This window comes from Pristiophorus japonicus, chromosome 2, assembly GCF_044704955.1.
Source record: "Pristiophorus japonicus isolate sPriJap1 chromosome 2, sPriJap1.hap1, whole genome shotgun sequence".
NCBI lineage: Eukaryota > Metazoa > Chordata > Chondrichthyes > Pristiophoridae > Pristiophorus > Pristiophorus japonicus.
Window position 1 is genome coordinate 108,027,452 of NC_091978.1, and position 12,490 is coordinate 108,039,941.

Sequence of the window (12,490 nt, forward strand, 5' to 3'; positions counted from 1 at the left end):
CTGACATATGAAGAATGACTGAATCGACTAGGCTTGTATTCAATGGAATTTAGAAGAATGAGAGGGGATCTCATAGAGGCATATAAAATTCTGATGGGATTGGACAGGTTAGATGCAGGAAGAATGTTCCCAATGTTGGGGAAGTCTAGAACCAGGGGTCACAGTCTAAGGATAAAGGGTAAGCCATTTAGGACCGAGATGAGGAGAAACGTCTTCACTCAGAGTTGTGGGCATGTGGAATTCTCTGCCACAGAAATCTTTGGGGGCCAGTTCGTTAGATATATTCAAAAGGGAGTTATATGTGGCCCTCACGACTAAAGGGATCAAGGGGTATGGAGACAAAGCAGGAATGGGGTACTGAAGTGCATGATCAGCTATGATCATACTGAATGGTGGTGCAGGCTCGAAGAGCCGAATGGCCTATTCCTGCACCTATTTTTTTTGTTTCTACGTTACGGTGTAAACGTTGATTAGAACTCGATCAGAATTATTATTTTCAAGTAAACCTCCAAGACTTGGAGAATGAGAGGGGAATTTTCACCGAGGTTCTCCTGCTCGTCTTGTTTAACTTTGGTGGAAGATCCGCAGAAAACCCGAAGAAGTGGTGCAAACAGATACAGCAGATGAGTGGGAGAACCCCCGCCCCACCCCACCCCACCCCACCCCACCCCCATGGAAATTACCCCCATACTCTAGACTGACACTTAAACACAGCATGAAGGCAAGCTGCAATGTTGGATGTGTCTAATTTTGAATGAGATTTTAAATCGAGGCTCTGTCTGCAATTCTTATCTGCATATAAAAGATCTTATTCAAAGAAGAGCAAAGAGTGTGCCTAATGTCTTGGCTGACATTCCTCCCACTACCAACATCATGGAAATCTGCCCATTTATTCAGTTGCTGTTTTTGATGCCTTGCTGTGTGAAAATTGGCTGCCACATTTGCCTACAGAATAACAATAACTGCTCTTCAAAAGTACTCTATGGTTGTAAAGTGTCTTGGGGCATCCTGGATGTGAAAGGTGCTATATAAATGAAAGCTCTTTCTTCGATTAAAGTTCACCGGTTTCATAGTATTGTGGGACCAAATAACACACTTGTTCATTGTAGTTATTTTAGGAAACATAAAAGAAGACATTGTGAGGCAGAGGATGCTGTATTAAAACTAGTCTGTTAATGTCAGTGCTGTATTATTTTAGATGCCAAAATTGATGATGAAAATATAATATAAACAAAGGTATGCAGCAATCTTAAACCACATAATTTGGCTCCTTAGCGCCGATAGGTTTGGTAGTTTTTGCGGAGTGATTATCTGCACGAACATTTTTGTGTCCTCTGCACATGTGTACCTTGGACCCCCCTTCTCTCCCGCTTTGCGCATGCACGCTTGATCTGGTCGTGCATGCGCACTACGATATATGAGGAAACTGGAAGTGGGGCCAAACCACGAACCGTGTGCAGCTGCTGCTTGAGCGTGGAGCTGGAGCTGTTTCTAGGGCTTTTGGGTTATCTCCAGGACATTTGGCTATAATATCGCTGTGGTTATCTACACGAACATTTTCACAGCCTTCTGAGAGGGAGAGAAAATCGGAGGTGGGAGAGAGAGAAAGACAGAGGGAGAGAGACTGGGGCAAGAGAGTGAGAGAGACTGGGGAGAGAGAGGGTAAGAGACTGGGAGGAGAGATAGAGATTGGGGCAGAGAGAGAGAGAGACTGGGGGGGGGAAGAGAGAGACTTGGCGGGGGTGGTGGGGAGAGAGACTGGGGGGGGAGAGAAAGAGAGACTGGGAGAGGGGGGAGAGTGGGAGAGAGAGACTGGGGAGAGAGAGAGGGGGCAGCGGGGGAGAGATAGAAAGAGGGGGAGAGAGACTGGGGGGGTGAGAAAGACTAGGGGAGAGATAGAGTGGGGAGAGAGAGAGAGTGGGGGAAAGGGGGAGACTGGGGAAGGAGAGAGCGGGGGGAGAAAGAGGGAGAAAGAGAGTGGGGCAGAGAGAGAGAGATTGTGGGAGAGAAGGGTAGAGAGAGACCAGAAGGAGGCAGAAAGAGAGGGGACAGGGGAGAGAGGGTCAGAGAAGAGAGAGAGCGGGAACTCAGAGAGGAGGTCGGTAACACGGTGGTGGGCGTAAAGAGCACGGAGAGCACAGTGGGGATGGGGGAAGAACGGGATCCAGGTCTAAAGGGGTGGATTGAGAACGTGATCCAGATGGTAAGACGGATCACATTCTTCCAACCCCACCCCCTTTACACCCACACCACATTCTTCCTCTCCTCCCCCTACACCTGGTTGCTTTCACTTCATACCCAATAAACCTATTAACACACACAATACCCCACCTATGTCAGAAACGCGGGGAGCGGGAGCGGCGGGGGGAAGAAGGTCAGAAACTTGGGCTGGGGTGGGGGCAGGTCAGGGAGGGCACTGAGCACCTCGGGTCTCGTTGCCGAGAGCATGCAGAAATCAAGCACAGGCAGCGGAAAGAGCTTGCGGCAAACCAGTCCCACCCACCCTCCTCAACGACTATCTGTCCCACTTGTGACAGAGTCTGTGGTTCCCGTATTGGACTGTACAGCCACCTAAGGACTCATGTTAAGAATGGAATCAAGTCTGCCTGTGATGGTGATGACTCCCACAAACTGTACAAGACCCAATAAAATCGCAACAAGCAATTTACCTGCAAGTAGCGCTGGTGGGGGTGGGGGTGGGGTCCCATGTTTAACCATGCATGATTTGGGAAGGGCACTGAATAGAGCGAAGACATTGAAAATGGCAGATCGTACATCAAGTCAGCGTTACACACTACTCTGCATTCTGCTGGAACACGGATGTACCACTCGCGCTATAGCCCTCACCAAGAGAACGAACAGCACTTGGAGGGGTGGCGGCAGGAACTTCATTGGGGGGGTGGGGGCAGGAATTTGGTTGGGAGGGTGGGAGAAGGTCTTAACCCGTTAGAGTGAGCCCTGTCTGCTCCAAGTGAGCTCTGTTCTGTCTGGAGTCGGCAGTCAGACTGGCTCAAATGACACTTTGCAAAGTCACTGATTACATAGACTAGACGGTTCTAATTACACATTCCAGAGAAACTGCTGTGTGGTCCCCTTGGAAGATAAGACACAATCAGCGAGAGGTGGGCACCGGAGGGACTGGAGTGCATCATCACGCACGGCAACCAAATTTTAATTTGATTTTACGTTTTAAAGTTTAATTTGTTTTCATTGCCGGTGCTTTTAGTGTCCCCCTCCCCTTTTATAGGGGGCACTGGAAAAATTTGATTTTAGCGCCCCAAAAAAAAACAAAAAAAAGAAAAAAAAAGGGGCCTTGAAAATGTCTGCTGTGTCACCCAGGCGGGTGGCATGGTTTTAATGTTTATGTTTATTTTCAGGTAAACTCAAAAGAGTTAAGACACAATCAGCAATCAGATCATTTGATCAAGGGGACCCAATCAATCAGAGTTTTAGGTGTTACAAATAAACACGTCCTTGTTTTTTCTAAAAAAAAAAGACGTCTGCAGTGCTTCCGCCCACTTCTGGTGAAGCCCGTGCTGTTCGTTCTCTTGGTGAGGGCTATAGCGCGAGTGGTACATCCGTGTTCCAGCAGAATGCAGAGTAGTGTGTAACGCTGACTTGATGTACGATCTGCCATTTTCAATGTCTTCGCTCTATTCAGTGCCCTTCCCAAATCATGCATGGTTAAACATGGGACCCCACCCCCACCCCCACCAGCGCTACTTGCAGGTAAATTGCTTGTTGCATTTTTATTGGGTCTTGTACAGTTTGTGGGAGTCATCACCATCACAGGCAGACTTGATTCCATTCTTAACATGAGTCCTTAGGTGGCTGTACAGTCCAATACGGGAACCACAGACTCTGTCACAAGTGGGACAGATAGTCGTTGAGGAGGGTGGGTGGGACTGGTTTGCCGCAAGCTCTTTCCGCTGCCTGCGCTTGATTTCTGCATGCTCTCGGCAACGAGACCCGAGGTGCTCAGTGCCCTCCCGGATGTGCTTCCTCCACTTAGGGCGGTCTTTGGACAGGGACTCCTAAGTGTCAGTGGGAATGTTGCACTTTATCAGGAGTACTGGGTTGCTGTAAGACATTTAAAATGTTAAGTGTACAGCAAGTGCTGCTGGACATTGAGAAAGCATTGGCTGCTACTGGAAGGCCTCTGAGTACAGCACTTGCTCCCAGTCATGGGGGCTCTAGTTGCAGTCCCCCTTGCATGGCAGCATGACAGGGAGATGGAGCAGAGGTAGCAAAGAAGACAAGCTGTTTGCATAGGGAGGAGGAGGAGGTAGAAGGAGGGTTCTCAGCAGGAGGCTTTACTCATCTAGGGTCCTCAGGGAGCAGTTCTCCTCCCTGCAACTAAAGGAGGAGAAGTTCGGCAGCTCCGCTTCACCAAGAAGGTGGTCACAGAACGCTGCCATCTCTTGGAACCAGCTCTACAGCCTCAGAGCATGGTGATGATTGCACTGTCAGTGGCTCTCAAGGTGCCCGTGGTCTTGAATTTTTGCACAAGTGGACCCTTCCAGGCTGGAACTGGAGACATAGCAAACATCTCACAGTTGGCTGTCCATCACTGTATCTCGGAAGTCACATAGGCTCTGTACGTTTGGAAAGTGGACTTCATTGTCTCCTCTCTAAACAGAGAGAAGCAGGATGAGCGCGCATGTGGCTTTGCCACAATATCGGTCTTCTCCACAGTGCAGAGTGCCATCAACATGTGGCTCTGCAGATGCCGCATCTCAATCGTCTGATGTTCCGTAACCGCAACGGTTACCACTCACTGAATGTACAATTGGTGTGCGACCATGCTCAGCACATCATGATGGTGAATGCCTGGTATCCTGGCAGCAGTCATGATGCTTTTATTCTGCTCCAGTCCGCTGTTCCCTCAGGTTTTGAGCCACCAAGACAAACCAGAGGATGGCTGTTGGGCGACCAAGGGCTATCTGCTAGCTCGTGACTTTGCTCCGCAACCCAACCATACATGGGCAGCATGCATACAATGAGAGGCATGCTGCCACACGGATTCTGAGTGCAGCCCATTGTCGTGCTTAAACAACGCTTCCGTCACCTGGACTGCTCTGAAGGAGCCCTGCAGTACTCACAAGAATGCACCTCAGGATTTGTGATGGTCTGCTGCATGCTCCACAACCTCGCATCATGAGGGCACAGCCCTTGCCACCAGGCATATGGCAATCAGCTGAGGGGGAGGAGAGGGAGGAAGAGGAAGTGAAGGAAGAGGATGGAGAGGAAGCAGAAGAGGAGGAAGTGGAAGAAGATGAAGCAGAAGAGAGGAGGCAACCCAGACATCCCATATCTGCCTGGGGTGTCCATGATCAACAAATCCGACTGCAGATCCTGCCTTTATACTATCATTTAAAGTATACGCAGTGCCAGTTTCTAAGCTGGTGCCTGCGAGTGTCAGATCAAGTGACGGTGACTTCTTCTGCATCACCCGTCTGTTGTTTTTCCTGCACTGGCTGGGAAACTTGGAGTTCTTGGGTATCTGAAAGGAGAAAAACACAAGGGTAGGGTTGTGTTGAGGGGAGTGGGGGGATAACAAGATGCGCATGCTTAAACCATCAGCGGCTTGTAAGTGAGCAGAGATTGTGGGATGTTTGGAAAGTGGAATGTGAGAAGGAGGATTAGTTATGAGCATACCATCATCTTCAATGGTCTCAGCCTTGCCAATCACCACAGCCTCAGTGACGGCCCTTCCAATAATGTCATGCAGGGTCTCCTCCAGCTGGCTCAGGAAATGCAGGCTTGCCCATCCCCTGCCCGTTAGCTGCTGCTGTCTGCTGTGTAAGCCACCTTGCCCTGCAAGAGAAAGGGAAGTATGTCAGTGGGTGTGGTGCAATGTGTTTGGATGATGTGCCTGTCATGGTTGAATAGCTGGCTGTGTGCAAGCTGTGAGATGTGGGTGTGAGGCTTGCATCACTGGTAAGTGTGTGAGGTTGAGGTGAAGCTATGAATGTGAGGTTTGAATTGTGATTGATAGAGATTGTTGGTAGGTGGGTGATGGGGTTACATTGAGCAATGTGTGAGGCTAGTGGTACAGTTAGTGGTACATGGCTTTTAGAGATGCATTCACTTACCTTAACTACTCGTGCGAGGTCATTGAACTTCTTTCAGCACTGGATCCAGATCCTTGGAGCAAGACTGCCGGCAGTGACCGCTTCGGCTATCTGCTCCCACTGCCTTCTAATCATATGTCTGGAGAGCCTCCTGGGTCCCTATGGATAGAGGACCTGTCTCCTCCTTTTTACTCCCTGCACTAAGGCCACCAGTGCTGTGTCCGAGAAACTTAATGCCCTTTCTCTGCCCTGTTGACCATAACTGACTGAAAGCTACCTTGAGAACCAGTTCAGTGAGCTGCTGAATGCAGAATGCACCTCCCCATTAAGAGGTGCAGACTGCGTTTAAAAGTGGGAGGCTAGCTTTAAATAGAGCGAGCCTTGCATGAACTTCGGCCCCCTGCTGAGCACTCAGCCAGTCAGCAGCGTGCTCAGTGCTGGGCTGAACACATCAATAATGTTAATTAGCAGGCAGTATGAATGTTGTGTACTGTCTGCAGTACTTTCAACGGGTGCATGTTGCCTGGTAATTATAATAAACATGGCATGCAGCCCAGTGCTAAAAATGCTGTTGAGTGGCTGCACGCTCAGCAGGGGGCCCAAGTTTGTGTGAGGCTAGCATCAATTAAAGCTAGCCTGCAGTTGTTAAAGCCAGTATGCATCTCTTAAAGGGGGGGTGCAATCTGGCTCCAGCAGGTACTGGAAGTTGTTGCGGAGGAGTGTATAATGAGTGAAGATAACGGAACATGGCAGAGAGAGGGCTCTCAGATTTTCAGATGCAGCACTTGAGGCCCTGCATAGGAGGTGGCCAGGAGGAGAGAGGTCCTTTACCCACAGGGGGCCAGGAGGCTCTCCAGACAGACACTGAGAAGGGAATGGGAATAGATCGCCATCACTGTCAATGCAGGCAGTGTAGCCCCAAGGACTAGGATACAGTGCAGCAAGAAGTTTAATGACCTCACACGAGTGTTCAAGGTAAGTGAATTCCTCTTCAAATGCCATATCGCACAAACTGCACCACTAGCCTCACACACTGCTCAATTCATCACAGCCCGCTCCCCATCACTCATATACCAACAATCTCTATCAACCATGACCCATACCTCACATTCATAATTTCCATCTCACCCTCAGATACTTACCACTTCGGCAAACCTCACACCCACATCTCACATCTTGCACACACTTCCAGCTAATCAATCATATCAGGCACATCAGTCAAACACAGTGAGCCACACTCACTGACACACTTTGCTCTCGTGCAGGACAAGGTGGCACACAATCGTAGGCAGTGGCAGCTAATTGGAGGGGGACAGGAGCGCGCCTCCATATCCTGATTCCACTCAAGAAGACACAGCTCTCCATAATGGGAGTGGGTGACTGAGGCTGTGGCCAGCGGCAGCACAGAAAGCATTGAAGGTAACGGTATGCTCATACCTAATTCTCCTCCTCACATTCCACTTCCACTTCATCCTGCAATCGGTTCTGACTTACAAGCTGAAGATGGCGTAAGCATTCACCTCTTGCTTCTCCCCCCCCACCCCCTCACTACAAGCCTACCCTTGTGCCATTCTCATTTCAGAGACCCAAAAAAGTCAACCTGGCCAAGCAATAGTGTAAGAGGAAGAGAAGAATGATGATGAAGAAGAAACACCATCACTCGATCTGACAGTCGCAGCCACCAGCTCAGATACAGGCAGTGCGTGGACTTTAAAGGTGAGCTTAGAGGCAGGAGCTGCACGTATTGAGTCTCCGGCCACGACTGGGCTGCAGCCAGGGCAAGTGGAAAGGTTAGCGCAGGTGCCAGTTTTCTGGAGGGCAAGGTCGCACATAAGTTCTGCTGCAGAGGACTCAGATAAAAACCTCTATGGGGTGGCCTACAGAACAAAGTTGAGGGGAATGCACATCAAAATAATTGGTGCATTGACAGGCCTGCCAGAAAGCTTGAGTGCAGTGTCAAGGAGCATGGAGGAGTCCTGCTCCAAAGTTACACAGGGCTTTGTGCAGAGCTTGAAGCCCATGATTTACAGAATGGAAGGGATAGCCTATATCCCTTAACGCACTTGTGGATCCAACCATCATGCAGCGTCTGATCGTAGATGTCTCAGCTTCCATTGCAGCACAAGCAGAAGTTTGCAAACATATGAGTGCTGCAATGGAAGCTCAGACTAAAGACATGCAGACTCAACTTACTGCCACATAAGCTCAGACTGCTGCTATCATGGCTGGGTTTACCAGTGTTGAAACGGGTTTGTAAGGTGTCACAGCAGTCCAGCAGTCTGCCCTCCAGTTGATTACTAGGAGGAGTGTCAGTGGCTCCATCAGGATTAACCTGCTGTCCTCCCTCAGGATGATAGCATTCGTCCTCCCGCCACTGCCACTCTTCCAATGCCCTTGCTGTCAGCCAGCCATCCCAGACTGCTGCCACTCATGCCGAGATGGTACAACCTGAAGCTGGGCCTACTAGGCCAAGAGTTGCTCAAGGTTGTCCTAGAAGGCTATCTGCAGACTCCTCCATTAAAAGTCAGCAGCCTTCCACCAGCCATGCTGCAGTCACTGGGGTAGCACTGCACACGAGCACTAGGACTGGCAAAGGCACACTGAGTACAGGTACTGAGCACAGATACTGGGTGATTAATTGACTTTGGAATGAAATATTGTAATGGTTTGATTCATAACATTGGTTTTTAGAATGTTTGTTTTGTGGTGGTTTTATTGTAGCGTTGTGGCCCAGAGGTCGCTGTGAAGGTCAGTAACAGAGGAACAATAAGGTGTGGGACTATTGTTGAATGTGGAATTTATGTTGCGTTCACTAGTATCACAGTCAGATACGTCGATAATGGAAACCCAGGCAGAAAATGCCTGTCTGGGCTACCTCCTCCCTTCCCCTTCCTCCTCCTCCTCTTCTGTTTCCTCCCCTACCTCCTCATCCTCTTCCTCAGCTGGTCAGTGTATGCCTGGTGGCAAGGGCTGTGCCCTCATGATGTGAGGTTGTGGAGCATGCAGCAGACCAGGACGAATTTGAGATGCGCTCTGGCGAGTACGGCAGGACTCCTCTGGAGCGGTCCAGGCAGCTGAAGCATTGTTTAAGCACCCCAATGATCTGTTCTATCAGATTCCATGTGGCAGCATGGCTTTCGTTATAGGCATGCTGCTGACGTGTGCGTGGTTTGCACAGCGGAGTCATGAGCCAGGTGGTCAGCAGATAGCCCTTATCACCCAGTAGCCAATCTCTGGTTTGTCGTGGTGGCTCAAAGGCTGATGGTAAAGCGGATTGCTGCAGAATGAAGGCATCATGGCTGCTGCCAGGATACCGAGCATTGACTTGCATGACGCGCTGAGTATGGCCGCACACCAGATGGACATTGAGGGAATAGAATCCCTTCCGGTTGTGGTACATCTCCGTAATGAAATGCGGCACCCACAAAGCGACGTGTGTGCAGTCAATGTCACCCTGCACCATGGGAAAGCCTGCTATCCTGGCAAAGCCGCATGCTCGCTCCACCTGCTTCTCTCTGGTAAGAGAGAATAAAATGTAATCACCTCTCCTTGCATACAGAGCCTCACTCATCTCCCTTATACAGGAGTGGACGGCGAACTGAGAGATGTTACAGATGTCGCCTGCTCCAGCTTGGAAAGCGCCCGATGCAAAGTTCAAGGCCACGGTCACCTTTACAGCCACTCGCAATGCCGTCCTTGCCCTGGACTGAGGGTGCAGATCTGCCTGCAGCAGGTGACTGCTCTCAATGAGCACCTCCTTAGTAAAACGGAGACATCGCATGCACTGTTCCTCGCTGAGGTTGAGCTACGAGAATTGCTCCCTGAAGACCCTGGGTGGATATGGTCTCCTGCTGATAGTTCTTCTCACCCTCCCCCCCCGCCTCTTCTAGCAGCTTGTCCTACTCTGTGTACCTCTGCTCATTCTCTCTGTCATACTGCAGGCCAAAGAGGATACAAACTACTGCCTCCATGTCTGAGTGCAACTGGTCTGAGCAGACCCCTTGCAAGTCAGTACCAAGTCCTTGTAGACTTGAGGCAACTTTGAAGAAGTCTAGAAAGTACCAAATACTTCCACAAACTCAACAATAGCTAGTAGAAATCAATCAGCAACTAACTTGTGAGTAGTTCATGATACCTTTAAATGGCACTAATGGGGTGGGGAGGGTCATTCCTGCTGCTGAACACATGTTCAGCTGTGCGAGGTTAAGAGAGGGCATTAGCTCCAGCATTGAAATTGGAAATGGCAGTGCTAGCATTGAATCGGCATCACACACGGATTGGCGTCACAATCTGCCTACTCTGCCTACTTGCGTTGCACGGTCCTAGCGTCGATGCCAACGCCCTCGACAAAATGGCGTCCGGCGTGACCCACATCAGAAGTGTGTGTACGCTGCTTGGATGCCATTTTCGAGCCAATTCAGAACACATAGCACCCAAACAACGGGTGGTATGCAAGTGAATTTTTAGTCCACGCTGTTTTCTTTTACTATTATAGTCCAACAAATGAATGGCAAAATCAATTTTTGGTTTAAAAAAATACTTCTCTGCAATTAGCTCTGTGAAAAAGCAAAAGCATTGAAACTTGGGCTGTTGGCTCAAATCCAAACATATAATTTTCTTTCCCTGAGAGCACTTAACAGATTTGTTTGATGCTTGAGAAAGAAAAACAGATGGAATGGATAAGGTTGTCTTTTTGAAAAACTGCTCAATTCAGGTTGATTAATATTTGTCTTCTAAACTTTATGCTAACATTGCATATACTGACAACTTGGTAGCTGATGTTTGCTGAAAAATTAGAATAATTTAAATGTAAAATGCATAATTCATTTGTCATAAATCGAGACAAAATTTAACATCATAAGCTTTATTCAGTTATTATTAAGTTAGGTAGCCATTAGCTGAAGTAAACATTTAATTTGCCTCAGCTTCTATTTTTAGTTAGTATTCTGCATAATGGTGAATCTACTGAGCCTCATTACCTATGTTTCTTCATTCATATCAAAAGCCTTAATGGCATCATAATAATGCCAATTACTTGCACGTGGGTGTGTAGTGAATATGACAGTTTAATCACAAATATATCATTTTAAATATATTTATTACGACTCTAATTTTAAAACTACTTTACATTTTGCTACACCTCCTGCTCTAGTTGAGAGCAGCTAATTTGGAGAAAAGACTGCTGAATCAAACCTGGGGTTTTTCTACTCTGGAAGGCTTAAATGGTGCCTTTACCCACCAAGCTGCGAGGGGAGCTGTGCCTCAATGTTACATATAGGCCTGGATTTTCTCCCCATGGGCTCGCCATGTGAACCCGCTGCTAACCTGCAGCAATTGCCTCCTGGGACGTGCATTTGCTATCGAGAGCAGGTTTGGAGTGGGAATACCACTCCTGATAGTTTACCACCACCGGGAGGGAGGGATATATAGTCCTGGTGCAGCCTTTAAAAGGCAGTTAAAGGGAGGCATCACTTTTCTGCAAGAATGGCTGAAAGAGCAGCAAGCTCGGATATCTCAGCAACTGAAAGCACTCCCAGACTCTTGGATACATCCCAGGAGATCCTTTTGGAAAAAGTCAGGACCAGAATAGCAAGATTGTTGGTCACTGCTGTTGGAATCCCGATCGTTATATTCCCTGTAATTATTTTTGGTGCCCCATTCAAAATACCACGCGTGCATGGTTTTTGCATTAAAAAGCCGTCAAGCCGGCCGTGCGGGTTCCCTGGAGTGCTGCACAACCGGGTGGCTTAAAGGGAATACTGATCCCCATAAGGCGGAAGTGGTAGAGGGAGCCAATGCTACTTCCACCAACGCAAGAACTGCACACAGTGGTCTCACAAAAGTGGCCCACATAAATCCAAGCCATTTGTGCTAATAAATAAAGAAATAACTTGCATTTATGGTCTTAGTGATCTTAGGATGTCTCACATTGCTTCACAACCATTGAAGTACTTTTGAAGTATGGTCACTGATGTAGTGTAGAGAAACACAGCTACCGATTTGCACACATGTATTCCATCAGCATGGGTGCCCTTGAAAATCTCTCTCCTAGGTCCTCAAAATCATACCTGATCAGCCCCAATAGCAGCATCACCAGGCACACCAGTAGCACCAACAACACCAACCTTCTCCGCAATAAACTGATGCTGCACAAGACACATGACATCAGCACCCAACAACATTGGCACCCAACCACATCCCTACAATGCCCAAACCGTTCCTTTCACACTCAGCACCATTGCGGGGGGTATCGTTTTGTCTCACCATTCACTGCAACTCACTAAGCCACTTCCAATGGTGCACACTGATCTATCCAAGAATGCAAAGCATTGAAAATAAAGGGTTCAATGTTCAGAAACAGAGAAACATAGAATATAGGTGCAGGAGTAGGCCATCCGGCCCTTCGAGCCTGCACC

General features: G+C 48.5%; 1 protein-coding gene across 1 annotated transcript; it reads right to left on the bottom strand.

Annotated features, from left to right (window-relative positions):
* Positions 1-9,012: 9,012 nt before the first annotated feature.
* Positions 9,013-9,855, bottom strand: LOC139228870 (putative nuclease HARBI1). Its single transcript, XM_070860339.1, has one exon. It carries the CDS (start codon positions 9,853-9,855, stop codon positions 9,013-9,015), a length of 843 nt encoding a protein of 280 aa, XP_070716440.1.
* Positions 9,856-12,490: the final 2,635 nt, after the last annotated feature.